A 23,700-nucleotide genomic window follows, 5' to 3' on the forward strand; every position below is an offset into this window, starting at 1 on the left:
ATATGACTTCACTTATATGTGGAATCTAAAAAACAAAACAAAAAACAGACCCAAAGGGACGCCCAGGTGGTTCAGTCGTTAAGCATCTGCCTTTGGCTCAGGTCATGGTCCCAGGGTCCTGGGATCGAGCCCTGCATCGGGCTCCCTGCTCGGCCGGAAGCCTGCTTCTCCCTCTCCCACTCCCCCTGCTTGTGTTCCCTCTCTCGCTGTGTCTCTCTATGTCAAATAAATAAATAAAATCTTAAAAAAAAAAAAAAAAAACCAAACTCAAATACAGAGAACAAATTGGTGGTTGCCAGAGGGGAGGTGGGTGGGGGATGGGCAAAATAGATACAGGTGATTAAGAGGTACAAACTTACAGTTTTACAATAAAGTAGTCACAGAGATGAAATTACAGCACAGAGAATGTAGTCAATAATATTGTAATAATGTTGCATGATGACCGATGGTGGCTGCGCTTATCATGGGTGAGCCCTAAGTAATGTATAGAATTGTCAAATCACTGTGTCATATACCTGAAACTAATATAACAGTGTATGTCAACTATACTTCAATAATAAAAATAAAAAATAGGGGCACCTGGGTGGCTCAGTTGGTTAAGCATCTGCCTTCGGCTCAGGTCATGATCTCAGGGTCCTAGGATCGAGCCCCACATCGAGCTCCCTGCTCAGCGGGAAGCCTGCTTCTCCCTCTCCTACTCCCCCTGCTTGTGTTCCCTCTCTCACTGTCTCTCTCTCTGTGTCAAATAAATTTTAAAAAATAATAATAATTAAATAAAATAAAAATAAAAAATAAAAAGAATGAGACTTATCTATGAGATACGTAAAAACTCTTGGCACAGAGCCTGACACACATTAGGTAATTAATAAATGTTTTCACTTACTATATTTATTAATATATGCAAGTGGAAATTCACCATAAATGCCATTTCTTCCAGTGCCTTCTCACATTAATCAGAAAGTGATCTCCTAAAACACACTAAAACCTCATTTTATTTGCATCCACTTGGTGCATCCCTGAAGCAACCGTATTTACATCAAATACTGTACATGTATCAAAGGTCATTCACTTATGGGCAGTTTGTTGCCACTCACCAAGTATAAGTTGGAAGGAATGTTGGCAGCTCCCACCACTACCAAAATAGCACCCTCACTCTCTAGCATTTTCCCCATTTATATATTTTTTAAGTTGAAAGCTTTTCCTGACTTAGAGTGTGTAAGAAGCCCTGCAAAGGCTGATTTCTTCAGCCTGTTGACATAACCTGGCATACCGTGGGAGTTAATGAAAATGTGTTGCCCTCTTGAGAGGGAGAAGTTGATGGCCATTTTGATGTATATCTGAGGGAGGTCACAGGCAGGGAAGGAAAGGTAGACCAATGAAAAAGCAGATGCCTCCAAAAGTATATTTCCCCAATTTCACCATTTTGCTAAGAATCAGTCCTATACCAACATCATGGTCACACACCTGTGAGCTTTCTCTGACCTGATACGTATTTTAGAAGGAAGCATACAGTCTTGTGTGAAAATCAAACCCCATGTCCGGATGCACCATTTGTTGCTTCTTAAATGAAATGAGGATGCGTCCTTCCATCTCCACCACCACAGGCCATGAGTCTCCATTCCCACCCATCACACTGCAGCCAAAGAGATTTTTTCAAATTTAGGTCTGATCATTTCATGCCTCACTCTTAGAGTAAAGCCCACAAGTCCCTAAGGGAGCCCGCAAGGCTCTCTGTGACCTAGTTGCTCCTGAGTTTTCCAACTTCCCCTCACACTCAGCTCCTCTCCTTATGCTGCAGCCATTCTGGCTTCCCTCAGCTTCCCCCATGACTATGATATACTTACTCTTTAAGCTTCTGCATAAATGTTAGTTCCTCAGGGAAGCCTCTTCTGACCACACCAGACCAGGTCAGAACCCTACTATACAGTGTAACAATACCCTGTCCTGCTTTTTCCCACTTTCCAAAACCATATGAAAAAAATCCATTAACTGCCATGGTTTATATCTGCCTATGCCCCAAGTTCTAATCCCCATGAAGGAGGAACCATGTCTATCTTATTTATTTCTATATTCCTGAGCCTAGGATTATGTCTGATACATAGTAGACAGTAAATATTTGCTGAATTGATGACAAAGATTGTGGAATCACAATGGAGACATTTTCCAAGTAATATTTCCAGCAGATATGAGATCATTAAAAGGGGGCAGTCAGATTCATAGTTATCTGTCTTCTTACCATAAAGTAAATGTCCTACAGGAGATGGAAGTAGGTAGTGGTTTTCATGATTGGTGAATAGAAAACAGCTTGAGATGGTCCTTGAAAAATCTTTCAGAAATAAAATAGAGCTTCTGACCTTTGGTGATCAAGAAATATCCCAGAAAGTTATATGTGGGACTCAGTTCAGCTCTATATCAGATCAAATTATTTCCAATAATTAATGTAAATCACTACATCTTTCTTTTATTCCCCAGTGTCTTGGTCCTCCATGCTCTTTTGGGAAGTAGGCTAATGTATTCTAGGTGAACATTTCCCAGTTTACATCTCCTTTCCCCTCTATTTTTCCTTCCTCTCTTTAGCTACTTGTATTTTCTATGACAAACACCTAACTTGGATATAACTGAATGTTGAGAAAAGGTTTCTTTGGTCAAGGCTGATTTCCACCCTACTACCCACAACCAAGGAGTGTAACTGTCCTCACTCTGTAAACAAGAAGCTTTTGTTTTGTAATTATTCAAATGTAAAAGTTAGCTTAGTAGCTTGAACTTTTTTGAATTCAAGTAGCTGAGAAAACACTCAACAATACCCAGGACAGGTAAGAAAGTCAATTTTACATTTTATAGCATGTTATTATTTATAAAGCCCTTTGGCATTCCATCTCTCTTGATCCTGGCTTTAATCATAGCAAGGCAGAAATTTTTACTGATGTGAAAACTGGGGCAGAGAATTTCTGGCTGAAGGACATAGAGTTAATAAAGAAATTGCTGGAACCCAAAGCTATATACTTTTTTTGCTTCAATATGTCTTTGTAATTATGAAATCTGGTTCATGTGCTAAGGAGAGAAGGCAAACACGAAGGATGATTTGCAGGAACTTCTAAATTGATGGAGTTCAAGTCTTAGTCTACTTGGGAAACCTTCATCCCATTGAGAGCTTTCTTCAGAGCCTCCTTCACTTCCTTGTTTCTCAAGCTATAGATCATTGGGTTCCGCATAGGGATGACCACAGTGTAAAATACTGACACAATCTTGTCTTCCCCAAGGGATTTGCTCATGTTACCTTTCAGGTATATGAATATGAGTGTCCCAAAGAAAAGAGCCACTGCGATCATGTGAGAAGCACAGGTGGAGAAAGTCTTGGCTTTGCCACCTGCTGTACGAATCTTCAGGATAGCCTGAATGATGAAAAAGTAGGATATCAGAATCACTGAAATGCTGGTTGTAATGACCAAGAAAGCTAAGAGGTAGATGACCCATTCCCGTAACTTGGTGTCACTACAGGCAAGCTTCAGCAGGGGTGGGAGGTCACAAAAGAAGAAGTCCACGTGGTTGGACTTACAGAAGGAGATCGAGAAAGTACACCCAGTGCGGATCACAGCATTGACCATGGCACCAGCATAGGCCCCAGCCACCAGCCCCAGGCAGGTCTGTGGTGTCATGGCAGGGACATAGAGGAGGGGGTTACACACGGCCACAGAGCGGTCATAGGCCATCACAGCCAAAAGGAAACATTCGGTGCTAGCACAGAGGGTGAAGAAGAACTGAGTGGCACAGCGCTCATAAGTGGTGGCCATCTTATTGGTACCCAAGGTTCAAGCGACTGAGGGACAATGACAGAGGAGTAGCAAACGTCCAGGAAGGAGAGATGGCGGAGGAAGAAGTACATGGGGGTTTGGAGACGAGGGTCTCTCTGAATCAACACAATCATGCCCAGGTTGCCCACCATGGTAATGAAATAAAGGACCAGAAACACAAAGAAGAGGCCCATCTGCAACTCCGCCGGCAGCTGGAACCCCAGCAGAATGAATTCTCTCACCACGGTGCCATTCTCCGCCATGAATCCTAAGTTGTGCACTGAAATAAAAAAATAAAATCTCATTAAAGAGCAATTAAGGTGATTGATCATTCTCAGCAATGATAATAATCTTGTAAATTTGTCAAGCACTTTACATTTTTTACAAACTTTGTTTCATTTGATCTTTTGGAAATCCTTCGGAGCATATATTGTTAATCCCATTCTTGGGAGAAGCATATTAAGGTCAAAGAGGTGAAGTGACTAGTTCATGATTTCATAGCAAAGAGGCAAAGCTGGATCTAGAACTCTCTTCCTTAGGCATTTCCAAACTTCTGATAGGTGCCAAATTGGAAACCTTCATCAGCCTCACTACAGAGCCAGAAAACACCCTTTCGATGGAGAAACCCTACTGGTATAGTATTAAGTACATAGGCTTTGAAACAGACCTAGGTTCAAATACCTTGAGACCTCGGACAAGTTAATTCATCTTTCTGAACCCCAGTCTCCTTGTTGGTGTAAGAGGAATTTCAACTCCAAAGTCACGGTACTATTGTGAAGAACGTAGGAGATGTACCATTCCTAGCACATGGTCTGACTCACACACTTAGAATTATTTTTTCTAAATTCTGCAATAACAGAGTAACATGCTCTAGGTTCGTGTACATTTTGGAATCTTTTTATCTCCAAGTCCACAGTCCCCTGGCATCCCAATATCAACTCTATCTTTCATTGTGGTTGGTTTTGATATGCATGTGAACACAATCGAGCTGGATGCAAGAGAGTGAGCCATGAAACATAAGCTCTGTTAGAACCTCTAAAACCTGTTGCCTGCCAAGTCTCTTCTTCCTCGTTGTTCCTGCCAAGCAGCCTCGCCTGGTTTCCAAATGCTCCTCTTATTCCAAAGGACCTGTCCCATTTTTTTAAATGCCAGATCATTATCAATCAATGAGCTACATGAATCAAGCCATTCCAGAATTAGCCTGCACAGCTCATTAAGGGACAAAGGCATCACACTGAGTTTAGAATTCTAATACAGATAGAGTTCTTGCCAAGTGTTTGGACAATCTTGCCTCTGCACCTTTGGATGCTGATGATTTGGGGTAATGAGGATACTGAATGTGGACTTCAAAGGTGGTTATTTTTGTCCTCCTTCCATCCTTGAAATAAAAACTGAATTTGAGAAAGATCTCATAGGATTTCAGATAAATAAGAAAATGAAACTTTGATCAATGTTTGACAAGAGCTATCTATGGATGAAATAAAGGTCAGCATCTGGTGTTTTTCCCCTGCTGAATTCCTGACAATGTGAATATTTAGGAGGGTTCCCCCCCCCCTTTACGGCCTAATCTAATCTCGACCTTCAGCCAAAACAATGATGTGCTGTGTTCTAAAAGGAATTCACACAAATCATCCTCACCAAAGAGGGAAACAGAGAGAGAGAGAGAGACTATATTCATTTATTTATTCCGTAAGAATCTACTGAGAATTTTCCATGTGCCACGCATTCTTCCGGTTGCTCAGAACAACACAAAGATCTTTGCCCTTGTAGAGCTGCTGTTCTAGCAGAGAGCCAGGCATATGCAATATACTTTTTTAAAAAAAGAAGTATATTTTTTCCATGACAGATGATGACAAGTGCTGTCAAACACACACACACACACACACACACACCAGGGTGTGGGGAATGGAGAGAGCCAAAGTAAAGAAGAGGGATTAAACAGGACCAGTAGAAGGTTCATTGAAAGGTGACATTTTAGCAAAAATGCTGGGGATCAGGTAACTATTCACGCTTATTTGCACACTTTTATCCACAACCAGTAGAAAATGAAGACACAAATCATCACCACGGGACCAGCCCACTCCCAGTACAAAATATATGGAGTTTTTCAGGCCCTTGTGAGACATTTTCAAGGCAGCTTTGTTCAGAAGTGTCAGCTTCCTAATACAGAGAGAAGCCCCTGAGGTATCAGAGTCTAATGATCAGCCTACAATCACAGTGTAAAGAAACAGCATGGAAGATCCTCAAAAAATTAAAAATAGAATTACCATAGGATCCACTAATTCCGCTACTGGGTATTTACCCAAAGAAAATGAAAACACGAATTTGAAAAGATAGATGCACCCCTACGTTTCTCGCAGCATTATATACAATAGCCAAGATATGGAAGTAACCCAAGTGTCCATCCACAGATAAATGGGTAAAGAAGATGTGGTATATGTGTGTGTGTGTGTATATATATATATATATATATATATATATATATATATATATCATGGAATATTATTCGGCCATTTAAAAAAATAATATCTTGCCATTTGTAGCAACATAGATGGACCTAGAAGGTATAATGCTAAGTAAAATAAGTCAGATAGAGAAAGACAAATACCATATGATTTCACAAATACCATGTGATTTTATTCTTAAATTCTGAATTTGGAACTTAAGATGACATGTATCATGATCTCACTGATAGGAGGAATTCTTAATCTCAGGAAACAAACTGAGGGTTGCTGGAGTGGGGTGGGGGGTGGGAAGGATGGGATGACTGGGTGATAGACATTGGGGAGGGTATGTGCTATGGTGAGCGCTGTGAATTGTGCAAGACTTTTGAATCACAGACCTATACCTCTGAAACAAATAATACATTTTATGTTAAAAAAAAAAAAAAATAGTAGGAGGGCAAAAATGAGGGGGGGGGAAGTCGGAGGGGGAGATGAACCGTGAGAGACCATGGACTCTGAGAAACAAACTGAGGGTTCTAGAGGGGAGGGGGATGGGGGGATGGGTTGGCCTGGTGATGGGTATTAAAGAGGGCACGTTCTGCATGGAACACTGGGTGCTACACGCAAACAATGAATCATGGAACACTACATCAAAAACTAATGATGTAATGTATGGTGATTAACATAGCATAATAAAATAAAATAAAATAAGGAACACAAAGCAGAAAAAAAAAGATATAAAACAAATGACTCTCTCTCTCTCTCTCAAATAAATAAATAATGACAGGGAGACAGCCCCCCCCCCATGTGTTGGGTACTGTTCTAGGTGCTTCACATCAAGTGCCCCACTTACTTCTCACAACACCCCACTCCAGGCCATATTGTCATTGTACTGACAATGACAATTCATGGACCAGAAGACAGAGGCCTGCAGAGAGGAAGTAATGTGGTTGAGGTAAAACCACATCTGTTGGTCCCCCGGCCGTGTCCCCAGCCACTATCCATTTCCTCCTAAGTATGGTCATAATGAGTTATCACAAAAGGAACACCTTTTTTATCCCCAGAATTTTTGAGCAGCTTTACGTAAATTACCCACTACATTTGGGCAAGGAGGAAAGCAACATAAGTTAGATAAAGATTTTGGGAAAATTGTTCCATTTCTGAGTTGGAAACACTGCACATGTTCCCCCCCCCCCCCGCCTTTTGTTGTAACTCCTTTATTTGTCACGTTTCCTCTGCAGGGTTGGGAGGGTAGAAGGATGCACAGGGGCTCCCGTCAGAATCAGACTCTAATGAGGAGTATGCAGCCACCAAGGAGCTGTCCACCTCTAGCATAGCTTACAGCAGCTAGATAAACGCTGTGTGAACCAGCCTTGCTCCTGGCTCCTCATCGTCATCTGCCTACCTGCACTTTGCCCAAATCTCATCCCTCATTTTTAATTTATTGTATCTTACTGCGTGCCATGCATTTTCATAAGCCACTTCAAGTCTCTTTTGGAAAGAAGTACTGATGAATAAATAAATGCAAAATAAAATTGCGTGTTTGCCAGATACCAGCACAATTAGAATAAGTAGCCCTATCATCATCGGACTGATAAGAGTGCCGCCAGAAGACTTTGCCAAATGGGTTCTGGAAAGACAGTGCACAAACAGTGGTTCAACGAAAACCAGACTGATGTATGGATGATGAAGAAAGGCAGATGCTCAAGGGAGAAAATGGAAAGCGTAGGAAGGCCTCCAGATCTGTGTTACTGTAGCCAGCTCCTGAAATCTTCATAAATCCAGACTCCCAAGACGACTGGGGCCTCCGTTTTGAGATGGTGAGCAGCATGGAGGGACCCCTCATTCAAAACACACCTGCATGTGATTCTTCTGAGTATCAACCATTTCACAGAGGGCAGAGGACAATTTTAAGAAAACCAAAGTTGCTGAACGTCTGCTGATCTGCAGATGAGCCGGAGGGGTCGGCCCCTCCAAAAACAGGTCCTCCTTGCCTCCGATACACTGTCTAAATTCCTGAACCCGTTCAAAATGATTGATAATTCTAGCTAGAACGGCCAGCTGGTTTCCTAATGATTAAGTTCAGGGAAAACACATAGCACCTCCACAAAATCTTCAGGGAGGGAGAAAACCCATGGGGGGCCTGCCTCAGTGTAGCCCCAGAGGAAGATATTTCGTCCCAGGCAACCTAGATAAACTACATTGCTCAGGCAATATGAAAAGATCACTGAAGCAGCCATTTCCTGTTTTTGAAGCCCATAAAATAGCTGAAGTTGCTGACTTGTAAGGATGCACAGGAAGAAAGCGAATCCTTAATACCGCCATGAACCCACCATGCTCCATGGTGTTGAGCAACATCGACATTTCACATTCTCAGTGATCTGTTATCTAACTGTTGATCCAACACAGAAATAGTTTACTTCCAGACAGGCCTCCCTCGGCAGACCTCTGTAAGTCTAGGTTATCTTTCCGCCACATTCCTCGCATATGCTCAAGACCCACCGCCCACGGTAAACACACCTACGACGTGTAATTCTCACAGTTTCCAAAGCTAAAGGAGAAAGACGTCAAGATTACCTGCTCTTTGAGATAATGGATGCTCCCCTAAAACTTCCACGGAACCTCAGAAAACTAACAGGGGTTTCAGAAGAAAGAAAGCCCAGCAGACTTCCGTGTTTATGACGCTCCACCTGTCATCTTAGAGCAGAGGAACACTGGCCTCGGACCCTAGAGGCCACTATGGATCAAACGAGAAAATGTATGGGTAGATGATTTTAAAAGTAAAAAGTTTGCACTGGGAAGGGATTGTTAGAAGTGCCCAGACACCATCTTTATAAGGGCCCATGCTGTGGAAAATATACTGCCATAGATCTGAGGAGTATTTATATAGCTCAGCAAAACTAATCCACTTAGATCTTCCAAGGCAGGTTTAAAGTTATTTAAAAATGGCAAGATACAAAGGTGGTATGATGTGCCTAAAGTTCTGTGGTCACTGCTCCTCAGCTGGAAGTATGCAACAAAGATTTATAAAAGATCTGCCTTTATCCTCTGTGCCAGGCAGTATTCTGGACGCTGGGGATGTCGTGATGAATATATAGAACTAAAGAGATACGGATGACAGTCACCCTCCCTCTGCCACTATAATAGAACGGGTATCATTTGCTTGTGATGACCTGAAGAGGAAAAAGGAACAAAGAAATGAAGTACCAGATGCTTTGACTGCTACTCAAAGTGTTCGGGGGGGCGGGGACGGTGGAGACTTGGGTCCTCAGAATGTTTAAATGGTGAAAAACATAGCAGTTCCTTCCACCCACACTCTGTCTGTGTTCAGGTTACAAAGCGGCTCAACCCAGAGATCAAAATAGAGTCCTCAGAAACTTGTCCTGAAAAAAAAACTTCAGTTGGTCATTTTCTAGTTGGATTTAAACTCATCAAGACATAGGAAAAGTTTCGCTGGCAAGCCTCATTGAAAATAGCAGCGAGGCAGAACCAGCATGTCGTCACGGAACGAGAACGCTTCAAAGTTCTAGCACAGCAGGGTCAGACCCCGGCCGGCTGCTTACCTTCTCTGGGCCTCAGCTCTTTCATCTAGAAGATGGACGTGAAACCACCGAAGTCACAAGAGTGTTGCAGGACGAAATGAGAGGACATGTCATGTGTTCAACAGACACTGATTCTATTGCACACAAGGGAAGGTGTGAGCTCCTCCTCCCCAAAATTACAAATGACTTTCATGATGCCTCATTTTAGAATATTGTACACCCATTATCTCATCCCATCCTCACACAGCCCATTTTCAGACGAGGAAAGTGGGACTCAGAGAGGTCGACAGACTTGTCCAAAAGTCACATGGCTAGAAAGAAAACCCAGAGCTGGGATCCAGAACTCTTTCCACCTCCCCACCGCCCCAGCCCCTCACCATGGGGGTCATCGTGATACAGATGGGAGGTGTGGGGCAGATGACCTGAAAAGTGGAAATCTTGAGGTTCTTCTTCATTTTGCTATCCAACAACAAACTTCTCGAATGGCATATCAAGTCTATCCAAATGCTGACCTCAAATCTCTTACACTTCTCCTTCCTGGGCTGAGCATACAGTAACATCTTGGAACTTAAAGGAGTCTCTAAAGGTTATGGTTGTGCCCTTCTGCCTTCAGATGGGGTAAGCAGAGATGAGAAAAGAGAGGCACCGAGGTGAGGTGGGTCTTGCCTAGAAGCAAACTCCTGGTGGGAGAGGCTAGGAGTGACTAGAGCCCAGATTTGCAGACCAACAAGACACCCCTTCCTGCTGGGATGGCTACTCCTTTTCAGAGGCGTAGTACTGCTTTTCTGATGCCCACAACTACTCGAGCTCTCCACGTCGGGGAGAGCAGTGAGGACAGATGGACTGCCTTCCTTTAAAGGCGGATGGGGAAGGGGAAAGGCTGCGGCAATGGGGACACCTAGACTGAGCCAGCCTTATAAAGCATGAGCATGAGCATCAGGTCTCTCTTGCTCTGGATGGGGTTCTTCATCCCCTGACCTCCTTAGATCCTCTCCCAAAGTCAGCGCCCAGCTGACCAGTCCTAAATGAGAGCCTCAGCTCTCTTGCCTTAGGGGCAGCTCAGCCAAGCACCCACCAAAAGTAGCTTCATGGACCCTAGCCTGTGGGAATCTAGATTTACTTCCCACCCACAACAGAAACCCTCTCTGCAGCATTGCTGATGACTGGTCTTTGAACTTCCTGACAAATCACAGTGATGGGGAAATTAAATCTCCCACCAAGGAGATTGCTCTGTTTTAGAGCCCACTTAGAGCTTCCAGTTCTTTCTGCGATTCCCACCACCCACCCGAGAGTTACAAGCTCCTCAGAAACTCAACAAGGGAGCTGTTTGCTCTTCCCCTTTTCTTAATAGAATCCCCGATACTTAAATTGCAGCCTTCATTTTCCACGTGGTCTCACCTACCGTGTCTCTTCTCATTCTGAAAGCAATCATCTGAAGCAGGTGTGAGAGGCAGCATCAGTCCCATGATACAGATGAAGAAACTGAGACCCCAAAGGCTAAGTGTCTTGCATCACTGCAAGGGGGAAATGCAACTAGTAACTCTCAGCTAGTACTAACTTTGGCCCTCCTCTCTCAAGAAAAAAGAGATAGGGGCGCCTGGATGGCTCAGTCGGGTAAGCATCTACCTTCGGCTGGGGTCATGATCCCAGAGTCTTGGGATGGAATCCCACATCGCATTGGCCTTCCTGCTCAGCGGGGAGCCTGCTTCTCCCTCTCCCTCTGCCCCTCCCCTGCTTGTGCGTGCTCTCTCTCTCTCTCTCTCTCTCTCTCTCTCTCACACTCTCCCTCTAAAATAAATAAATAAAATCTTTTTAAAAAAAGAGATAAACCCATTTTACATGATAGAAAACCAAGATTCAGGTTGTCGGGTACACTTTGCATCTGAACTGCAGTTCATTTTCTCTCGGATCTGCTATTGCTCACACTCACCTCCAGCAGGACCAAGCCAGAAGATTGAGCCAGGGGGTAGAGCAGAATGTGGTGTCTAAGTGGGGTTTGCGGGGGACCAGAGGAATAAGCATGTTCAGCACCTGCAGCTTTCAAGCCCCAGCAACCACAGGAGCACCTATTCATAGGTGCCTGCCTCCCCACCCTACCCTGGGCATTCCAGGAAGGCAATTAGACCAGGGCAGGGGGGCTTATCACTGATGGGGCTTCTCTAATCAGGCCCTAAGCTGCTAATTAGGCTCCTCTGGTCCCCAGAGGCGAGAAACCTTCAGAAAAGGGCCCCTGCAAAGTTAGCTGTCTCAATTCCTCCCCATTCACATTTTGTCCTGTGTGGCAGTCTCTGCCATAATTAAGTCTCATTTGGGGGCTGGGGGGGCTAGGGGGGAAAATGCCACTGCATTCTGTTCTCTGAGGGGTTGTCGTCAGAGTGACCCTTTTGAACCAGTCTCATGGTGAGGGCTCAGATGAAATACGTGATTATGTGGAGTCCCAGCAACCAGCAGACTCATTTACTCAACTAACATGAGTAATCGAGTAATCGATACATAAAGGCCTTTGAGCAGTGCCCAGCACACCACACTAGTTTTATCTAGGGTAACTCATCACGGGCTCCCCACAACGACCCCCTGAAGAAGACACCACTATTGCTCTCCTTTCCCCGTGAGGAAGCGGAGGCTCAGAGAGGTGAAGTGACCACCCATGGTCACACAGGTGGGATCGGAACCAGGGGAGGCTGGCCTCACACACCTTGCTTTTAACCACCATCCTGTACTCCCTGGTAGATGCTGGCTGATTATAAATACAACCATGTAGGACAAAATTTGGATGAGGTCACAAAAGTATAAATGAAGAAATGTAATCCCTGTAATCATACCGCTCCAAAAGGTGCTGTTAACAGAAGGAAAGATACTAGAACATAGTGATTTAGCCCATAAGCTCTGGCAGCAGACTGCGCAGGTTCAAATCCTCCTCTGTGTCGGGAATGTAAGTCAGTTATGTCCTGGGATGACATGGGGGACATGACATGACATGGCATACAGGTGATACACATAAGACACATAGAACAGGGTCTGGTACTATGAATATCCTTCCAGAATTTTTTTTTCTATAGAAATTTTACACATATATTTACAAATCAGGATTAAAGTCGACACACTATCTCTATACTGTTCCACTGAGGTGAGTGAACAAGAGAAAATGTAAGTGCCCTAAAGCTACTCGGGTGGGAGGGGCCTGTGGTCCACACCAACACCGGGGAAAGTGGTGGGGCCTCTCGTCGGGCTGCTCGTGAGGCTGGGGCCATTGAGCCCTGAAACTCTGTACCCTAAATGTCCAGGCAACCACAGGAAAAGAAAAACTGACTCCCAAATTTGCCACAAAGGCCGTGAGATTGCCCTTGTCTGATGTCCGATACGCACTTGAACAATCTCGGGGGTAGTCATGATAACCTGAAGGCAAAAGACATCCCCAGATTTTCTTGTATGTGGAAATTCTCAAAACCCATGAGTAGAGGAGAGACCCATGGGGGACAGAAGTATATTACATATTATATATAACATTTTAATAGCCTTAATCATGACAAAAAGGGAATTGGGGCACATTGATGCAATTTAGAAGCGTTAATTTGATAAAGATGTGTGGTATTTCTTGTTGCTATACGCAGGACACACGTACTTACAGCTCCAAGCCCCTACCACCCATGAGACATGACACCTCCTTTCCATTCATCCAGTTCCTTCCTCGGGCCCTTTGGTTCCCCTCGTATTGTGTTATCGATCACTGCTCACATAGAGAAGGCTATTGATAAGGTCCTTTCACTTGGAAAACTTGCTGAACTCCAATAGTTGTTGGTTCATTATTTTGGACTTCCAGTATCAATTAAGTTTTCTGTGCATATATTTTTTAAAAGATATATGGTATTTCTTATCCTCTTATGGGGAAACTTTAAACATTTAAACATCCCCCAACACTGCTGTTCACTTAGCATTATATCCTGAGCATTTTCCACCCTGGTGGTCACATGAGGTCACATTTGATTCGTACTCCCCCCGTCTCAAGATTCCCTAGAACCCCTGCCCGGTCCACAGAGATGCCCTCATGCTGAGCTATGGTGTTGAACTCCCAGGCTCGCCTAGTACAGTACAGTACAGTACATGGGACACCACAGGGAATTGGCTTCTGCCCCAAAGGGCTACTTCTTAAATCACTCCCCGCTTCCACCCTCATCCACCAATGCATTTGGATGGATATGATCTCCTTGGTCTGCTACTTGTATGACCGACACCAACACTCACCACCAATGGTGCGGCCCCGCCCACCAGGAAAACCCCTCATTGCCTTAGGACGAGTTCTGCACAAGCCCACCTCCCCAACCCAGGCCACCAAGGATATTTCACATCCCTGAACCTCTGTGGGGGTCCGAGTTGGGGAAATCCCTTGGCTTGCCATGTACAACAGTGGCCCTTCTCATCTCCACCCCATGCAACCCACCCAAGCAAACGTGTGCATTGGGAGATGCTCGCTTTCGAACCCCGGCTCCTCACATCCAAAGTATCCTATTACACCTAAATGATTTGGGTCACTTTGACATTTCCAACTTTTTATTATAAAACAACAGTGCCATGACCAAGATATCTGTAGACATTAATGATAATTTCTGTGCGGTAACTTCCTAGAATCAGGATGATTGGGGAGAGAGGCATTTTCATTTGTGAGGGTCTTTATACACAATGATAAAACTGACTGTAAGATGCTCCCCAGAACTGCACAGTGTATGAGGGAGCCTGTTTCCCAGCACCTTGCTAATATACTTATCATGATCTTCTTTTAAATATTTGGTGATTATGAAAGAAAAAATATAGCTCAGGGCTACATAAATTGTAATTTTTTTATTCACTGTGACATTAAATGTTTTTCATACCAGTAGATACTTATTTCCTGTTTTGCAAATTTAGCATTCGTTTAATGTTCCCATTCTTCTAATGAGATGTTTGACTTTTCTGACTGAATAATAGAAACATTAAGGATCTCTGCTTTCGTTTGTTTGACAAATATTTGAGCACCTAGTGTACGCCAGGAAACATTCCAGGCACTGGCCACACACAGCAGTGAACAAAACAGATTAAATTCCTACCTTCCTGGAGCTTACATTCTAATAGGCAGAGACAGAAAATAGGGTTATAAACAAATACAGCAAGATGATGTGATAGGAACTGTCTGGGGGAGTGGCAGAGAAAGGGCACTTGAAGTCCGAAATGGTCTCTGATATGGCATTTACACTAGGAGCGGCATGAAAAGAACACACGAGAGCATCTTCTTATTTGAAGAGCATTTCAGACACAGGGAACGACACGTGCAGAAGGCCTGAGGCAGGGATAAGCTGGGCTCTCGAGGAATAGACAGAGGTCAGTAGGAGATGAAGAAGGGAGGTACACAGAGGATGGATCACATATGAGCTCATAGGCCAGAGTAAGAAATTAGGGTTTTTCTAAGTGCAATGGGAAATCAATGGGGGAATTTTAGTAGGGAAATTATAGAACGGATGTAGGTTTCAAACAGTTTCTCCAAATTCTGTAAGGAATATGGATTATAGGGAGGCCAAAAAAATATGCTATACACACAATGGAATATTATTTGGCCATAAGAAGGAAGGAAATCCTGCTATTTGTGACAACATGGGGGTACATTGAGGGCATTATCCTAAGTGAAGTAAGTCAGGCAAGGAAAATACTGTATGACATTCTTACATATGGAATCTTAAGAAGCCTCACTCATACAGCATAGAGAATATGGTGGTGTAATAACACAGTGTAGTGACAGACGGGAGCTGCACTTGAGATGAGCGCAGCATAAAGCATAGACTCGTCCCATCACTACGTTGTACCCCTGGAACTAATGTAATATTGTGTGGCAACTACACTTCAATAAAAATAAAGAAGCCTTACTTTCTAGTTCTTCCATTGGTCTATATAATGATTTTGATGCCAGTAGTATATTGTTTTGATGACTACAGCTCTGTAGTGCAGTTTGAAACCAAAGAGTGGGACGCTTCGGTCTTTCTCAAGATTGCTTTGGCTATTCAGTATCTTTGGTGGTTCCAGATGAGTTTTAGGATTGTTTATTCTATTTCTGTGAAATAAACACCACCGGAGGGGCGCCTGGGTGGCTCAGTCGGTTAAACGTCTGGCTTTGGCTCGGGTCATGATGTCAGGGTCCTGGGATCGAGCCCCGCGTCAGGCTCCTTGCTCAGCAGGGAGTCTGCTTCTCCCCCTGCACATGCTCTTTCTCTCTTTCTCAGATAAAAAAATAACATTTTTTAAAAATATATCACTGGGATTGTGATGGGGATTGCACTGAAACATCTTTCTTATTGCCCTCTTGGGCTGTCTCTACTCCACATGGTAATATCAGAAGCCCTGGCTGTAGATACTCAAAAGTCCATCAGGAGCAGAGAGCATCCTTGAGTATCCCGGTTTCCAGATCAGCCCAGGCACCTGCAGCTCCTGTAGCTTTGGCTGCTAACAGCTCACAGCGGCAGCCTTCTCTGGAGTAGTGCCCTCCTCAGCCAAGTGATCCATCTCCCCAAAGGGGGTCCCACCTCTACTCTATGGGGCAGCCCACGGTCTGTAAACAGTCAATATGGGCTGCAGAAGGCCAAATCCCTTGCCTCGAGGCAGAACTGAGTCAGAGTATAATTTATACTCCAGAGTTGCCCTAGGGATCAGGCTAGACTCCACCAGAAATTATATCTTTGCTCAGCTAGTTTCTGCTTCCTTCACTGCCTGACAGGTCTCAGTGACACACTGGCCCCCAAACCCCTGTCCCACATCCTTTTTTTTTTTTAAGGAAACCAACCTAAGACACATCTCTTCCCAAAAGTCAAAACAAGGGTCCTAGGCTTGATATGAACAAGAACAACAACAATAATAATTGTATAATACATCAAAGCACTCCAGATCTTTCCAACCTGTCACCAAGAGAAGGTAATAAATACGATGGAATCGCCCACCTCCACAAATTCCCCAGGGGATGTTTAATGGAATATTATCATTGCTGGCATATTCTCCCTCCTTTTCCTCTATCTTGTCCCAATAGCCATTCTATCGTCTATAGGAAACACTTGTAATACAGGACACACCCTCTTACCACACAGATATTTTAGTAGGTATTTAATTACAGGAAATGATAATAAATATTGTACAAAAATGGGTTGGAAGATAGAATTCCCTGTGCCACCAGGAGTCCTGGTCTGTGGCTGCCTTCCTTCTCTGTCATATATTCTCGCTCCATCTGTCAACTGCAATAGCAAGAACCACCCTGGCGAGGCTGAATGCTTGCTACTTATCAAGGAGTCTTATCCCTGCCATGTTACTTCGAGTGAATGGGGCGCATGGCTTCTCTGAGACCCTGCTGAAAGAGTTCCGATCCTACACTGATGAGTGGATGAAAGCATACAGGGCATGGGAGTGATTCTCCGGAAGCAGAACGCATGGTAATTGGAGGAAGCAAGACGGATTCTCCAGAAACCTACAGTCGAGCTGGGCAATAAGACTAACCACCAAGGAATAGCCATTAACAGTGTAAGACAACTAGAATTCAATGCCAAAGTGTGAGGTTCTAACACAGGCAGAGTGGGTTTCAGAGACTAGGGGAGAGATGAGAGCTGGAATAGCCAGAGAAAGTTTCAAGGGAAGCATGTTTAGACCGCACTAGCCTCATTCCCCCTGAACCAATAATCCATCCTTACTAACGAAATTCTGAGCAGACCATGAGATGAGACTTGATACAAGGTCTGAATACAGGGTGGATGCAGTGTGAAGAGGACTTCACCAGGAGTCCTGGCAGAACCACTGACTGACCAGGACAGCAGGACATGTAGGGCCAGTGGCAAAGAGGAACCAGCTTCATTCCCTACTGCAACTGCAAACGAGCTTTGAGCCTAAGGTGAGTTCGGAGTTGCCGTGAAATCCCACAAGATTTGTTATTATCCTCTCAGATGTGTGGAGAGATGAGATAATGAGCCCCTGTTGAAGTGTGTTCTCCCTGACAAGGCTGACTGTTCCTGGGAGCCCGGAGGCTGTCCCAGTTGCCAACATGTGATTCAGGGACAGCCTTTGTGTGCACCGCATCCCTCCCCCAAAACCATCCCCAAAGCATTTTAAATATCTCGCTGGTTTGCTTAGTAAGAAGAAACCTAGAATCTGTCAGCTACATTCAACTATCTGGGCAATCTCAGCTGCCTACTGCAAAATGCTTAAATGAACTAGATTAGTTTGACTCCAAACCAAAGATGAATCCAACTGGATTATCCCATCAGGTAATTAAGGTGTAATTCTACCTTGGTAATGTTGAGAGGGTGCTAGCTCTGAAGTAAGGTGCATGAGAGCTACGGAAGGTGAACCTGGGCAGAGAATCTGGCCATTGTCATTGGAACCTGTCATCTAATGGGACCATGTTCAGACTGGGATTTCAGCTCTTGTATGAAATACACAAGTAAGATTGGGTCTTTAACGAAGTTTTTTTAGAAACCTATAGCTGTAATCTCTTTGGGTTTATGTGTCACTAGGCAAACTTTAGAAAATAATTCCACACATAAGTGATATCGTATGATATTTGTCTTTCTCTGGCTAACTTACTTCACTTAGACTTATACTCTCTAGCTCCATCCACGTCGTGGCAAATGGCAAGATTTCATTCTTTTTATGGCTGAGTAATATTCCATTGTATGTATGTAGCACATCTTCTTTTTCATAGAGGAAGAAAAGAGAGAGGCAAATCAAGACACAGACTCTTAACTATAGAGAACAGACCAATGGTTACCAGAAGGGAGGTGGATGGGGGGTTGGGTGAAATAAGTGATGGGGATTTAGGAGTGCACTTGTGGTGAGGAGCATCGGGTGTTTTATGGAAGTGTGAAAGGACTATATTGTATATCTGAAAATAATATCACACTGTATGTCAAATAACTGGAATTTAAATATAAACTTAAAAATATATATATAAACAGTTTCATGGGGGCAGGGGTGGGATACTCGACTGCAAACTTAGACCCAAGACTTCACTGTAAATTACTGTACTACCTATGATTATGCTGGAGGTGGGACTAATCATATGTACTAGAGCTCTGGCTTTGGAATAAGCCAGACTTGGGTTAGAATCTGGGCTTTCTCAGGGTTCCTGGCTGGTTCAGTCTGTAGAGCGTATGACTCTTGATCTCAGGGTCATGAGTTCAAGCCCCATGTTGGGCACAGAGATTACGTTTTTTAAAAGATTTTATTTATTTATTTGTCATAGAGAGAGAGCATAAGCAGGGGGATCAGCAGAGGGAGAAGCAAACTCCCCACGGAGCAGGGAGCCTCAATGGGAATTGATCCCAGGACCCTGGGATCATGACTTGAGCCAAAGGCAGATACTTAACCGACTGAGCCACACAGGCGCTCCAGACTTTTCTTTTTCTTTTTCTTTTTTGTTAAGTAATCTCTAGGGATGCCTGGGTGGCTCAGTTGGTTGAGTGTCTGCCTTTGGCTCAGGTCATGATCCCAGGGTCCTGGGATCAAGTCCCGTGTTGGGCTCCCTGCTCTGTGGGGAATCTGCTTCTCCCCCTTCCCCTTCTCCTACTCATTTTCTCTCCTTCTCTTTCTCTTTCTCTCTCAAATAAATAAATAAAATCTTAAAAAATAAAATAAAAAATGAAAAAAAAAATCTGGGCTTTTTCACTGACTAGTCATGTGACCTTGGACAAGCTACTTAACTCTTCAAATTTTAGTTTCCTCCAAGACAAAATAATGTCTCTATCATTGGTCATTGTGAGAATTATATGACATAATGTATACTGGATGCTTCACATCCTGCTTGGCACAGAGAAGATGCTCAACAAATGGCTACTAAGATTAGGAAGAGCAGCCCACTACAGTGGTGCCTTACCTCAATTCTGAGTTCAGGGAGACCAGGGCTAATATCTAAACACCTTCTCTTTCTAGCTGTGGAACCTCAGGCAAAATACTTAATGTTTGCAAACCTCAGTTTCCTCTCCTGTAAAATAAAGACAAATATTCTTCTCTTCTAATGCTACCAGGCTGGAATGAAATAAAGCCTTTACAGTGCTTAGCATGCTACCTGACTCAGGGCAAGAGCTCAGTAAATATTTTCCATAATATTTTTAGACCAATCCCAATAAGGTGAGGAAAGTTAGCTTTGTGGAGCTTCTTCATGATCCCCTATGGATACAACCTTTGGAAGAAAGAGAAAGAAGAGTTCGGGAGAAGGTTCCAAGTGAAAGGAGGCACAAGATTTAGGAGCCATCTCTTCTCTGAAGTCTTCCTCACGGGTAAGACCATCTCCCCATCCCCTCCAGAGATCTCATATTCATCTACATCACATATTATAAGTAATAATGTCAACCTATAAGTGTCCTAAGCCTTCTTAAAATATCTGCTGGCCATAAACCTTGGTGTTCCTTCCTGGAAGCTGTTCTGGGTTCTGGGAGTCTGGAGTCACCCTCTACTCTGGGCCCAACCCAAGCTGCTGATACTCCAAGCCCCTTCTTTTTTTTTTTTTTTTAAAGTGGGTCTTTTTTTTTTTTTTTTTAAAGATTTTATTTATTCATTTGAGACCCAGAGATACAGAGAGAGAGAGCATGAGCAGTGGGAGAGGCAGAGGGAGAGGGAGAAGCAAACTCCCGGCTGAGCCAGGAGCCTGATGTGGGGCTCGATCCCAGGACCCTGGGATCATGACCTGAGCTGAAGGCAGACGCTTAACCATCTGAGCCACCCAGGCGCCCCTCCAAGCCCCTTCTTAAATAAGATCATACAAAACTGGGTGTGACCACCTGGTCCTGAAATTCTTCCTTTCCAGAAGTATTCTGGAAATTGCCTTTCTAGAAAATAGGCAAACTCTACCACATTAGGGTAAAATCCATTCTAACTTTTCAAAAACTCATTATTATATTCCCATTTTGTTCTTGAGCAAATTGAGATTAGAGTTGGCTAGGCAGTTTCTTCAAGAACATACCAAAGGAGAGATGTGGCCCAACTCTGTCTATCTTAACCCCAAAAAAAGGAAGAATAAAAGACATGGACCACCAAAATACTCCAGATTCAAACTTAGTCCTCTTTCCCCAGAAAGTTGAGTATATGTCTAATAGTCTTAGAAGTATGATGAGTTTAAAAGTTGAGCCTTGGGTCTGCAGAAAAAGTTATCTGCTTCCCCTAAGAGGACAGCATAATGTGAAGCAAAGACTACAGAATTTGAAGCTAGAAAGTCTCCGATTCAAATGTTGCTTCTGTTTCTTCCTGACATCTGGCAAGTTGGGCAGCCTCCTTAACATCTCTGAGCCTCACTTTGCTCATCCACAAAATAGTCATGGCTGTATGCAACTTTCAGGGCTGCTAGAAAAATTAGAGTCAGAGTAAGAGGTGGGCCTAGTGTGCATGTAGGACAAACCCAGTGTAGCTGCATCTCTACCCCAGTGATCTGGGCCAACTACTCTTCGGTCATGTGCATTAAACAGTCTTGGCTCAGAATCAGAGGGAACCCCAGGACTTCCCCACCAGATGGACAGAAAGTGGTCTATGTCAGTTTCAGAATTAGAGGGTGAGAAAGATGTTGAAATTAGCCAAGCTCTCTCGTGGTTTGAAGGCAAGAAGGATCTGATAACCCAAACAACTGCAGGGAGAGTCCTTTGATTTCATGAATCATAGAGATGTGCTTAAGTATAGGAAACCAGCAAAATGAATTCATAGCTAAGAGCACAGAATTCGCCAGCAAACCATTATCATTCAGAACCCAGCTCCTCCACTTTAATTAAAGTGGGTCACCTTAAACAAATTCATCTCCCAGTTCAAATTCCTCACCGGTAATAAATAAATAAATAAAATAGATACTATAACAGCCCTCAAAGAGCTGTTTCTAGGATACAATAAGATAATTTTTGCAAAACCTCAGCATGTTTGGTGGAATGGATAAGTAAATGTGCTGTAAGCATACCAAGGAAGACCATAGCAAAACCAGAAATAACAAACTAGATGTAGCTACATGACACGGACAAATCACAAAAATATAGTGTATGTGGGAAAAGAAAAAAATATAGGTTTTATAGCACAAGACCTTGTATATAAAATTTAAACTACACCAAAATCACTGTATTTTTTTAAAGGCACACATATTTTTAAATCAATATGAAAGGACTAAACATGGGAGTATATATATTTTGCATACACTAGACTGGATACCTATGAGGAACAGGGGAAGGACTGGGCATGGAGAGAGAAGAAAGGATAAAGAATAAAGTGAAAAAGAGCCTTGCCTTGATCAGTAATGATGACTTCTCAGGAACTGGCAAGTACGATTAACTCAATTTCAGACCTAAGATCCCATAGGTAATAAATCACTTGAAATAGTGCCTGCATATTTTATTTACTCAGTAATTTGTAGCTAAAGAGTATGCAGGTTCTAGTATAGATATTAGGAAAGTCCTTTCAAAAGCCTCATTTAACCCATATAGCTAGACCTACAAATCATGCTTTGTGAGAGACAAAAGAACTTTAATGATCATATAACCTAGCCCTACCATTTTGCCGAACAGAAAATAAAGCCTAAGGAGGGGAAGTGAATTTTAAAGGTGACTCAGCTAGTTGGTGTCTGTCCTAGAGGGGACAACCACGGATCTTGACTCATCCCCAGACCTAGCTGCTAGAGTCAGGTGGGGGAAACAGCTTCAGGAAACCATGTTTTATACGATACGTCAATGTCTCTCTTTCACTAGTGACCTCTGATTTGAGCTGGAGGAGGCTCCCAAGATTAAAATGGTAAAGATTAGGGGTGTATGCATATTCAGTTAGAAGAGCATGAGACTCTTGATCTCAGGGTCATGAGTTCAAGCCCCATGCTGGGTGTAGAGATTGCTTAAAATAAAAATAAATAAGTAAACTTTAAAAAAATAATAAATAAAATAAAATGGCAAAGATTAAAGTGGAGAGAAAGACTTTTAGTTATTTTTTATTATCACTGACGTATCATTGACATATAACAATTTGTAAGTTTAAGATGTACAATGTGTTGGTTTGATATATTTATACATTACTATATGTATAGTGTTAGCTAACTCCTCTACCACCTCCCACAATTACTAAGTCCTCTTTGTGGTGAGAACAATTAAGAACTAGTCTCTTAACAACTTTGAAGTTTGTAACACAATGCTGTTGACTATAATACGTTTATAATATAATGTTGTTAACTATAATCACTATGCCCATGTTAGATCTCTAGAACTCATATCTGCCAATTACAAGTTTGTACTGTTAAACATCTTCTTAATACCATCTGACTAAGCAGTTTTTGACCACATGAGAATAGTTATATAATAAGAAAAAAACACATCAGTGGGTAATATGAGGGAACAGTCAACATAAAGAGCAGATTCATCATCTTCCAACTTTTGAAAGCCTTTTATGAGAAGAAGGAGTTAAATTTGCTGTGTCTGGAAGGAGTAAAACGAAAACCAATGTGTGGAAGATAAAGAGAGAGAGAATACAGATCCAAAATAAGAATTAGTGGGTAGAACTGTCCACAAATGGAGGCTCACCCAGTAACTGGATGATCAAGCAGAAGGTATGCGGTAGAGGACACTTCAATATCCATGGGGATTAAAAAACATGCTGACCAGGTTCTCCCCAGATCTGAGGCTATGTGTCTCTTGTTTTCACAGAATTTCCAAATACAAACCAGAATTAATTTGAAGCAGAAACACCAGCTCAGGGCTCAGCTCCAAAAACTGCAGAAGAACATAGATGACCAAGGAGAATCTGCCAGGTACAGGATTTCTCAAAAACAAACTCTATAAATTGGCCCAGAAATAGAAAGCTAACTTCTACCATAGAGAGAAAGAATCTGCCCTTCAGTTCTGGGATCTGCCCTTCAGTTCTTTGTTGTTCCTGTTGTTCATTCTCATCTTCAGGTCAATTGTCAATATTGAATCC

General features: G+C 43.0%; 1 protein-coding gene across 1 annotated transcript; it reads right to left on the reverse strand.

Moving 5' to 3' along the window:
- Positions 1-3,116: 3,116 nt before the first annotated feature.
- Positions 3,117-4,054, reverse strand: LOC110575832 (olfactory receptor 9I1-like). Its single transcript, XM_021684860.2, is given in 2 exon segments — positions 3,117-3,811; positions 3,814-4,054. Coding segments are annotated over 2 exon segments (936 nt in total).
- Between the last annotated feature and the right edge of the window lie 19,646 nt (positions 4,055-23,700).

This window comes from Neomonachus schauinslandi, chromosome 11 (assembly GCF_002201575.2).
Source record: "Neomonachus schauinslandi chromosome 11, ASM220157v2, whole genome shotgun sequence".
Lineage (NCBI taxonomy): Eukaryota > Metazoa > Chordata > Mammalia > Carnivora > Phocidae > Neomonachus > Neomonachus schauinslandi.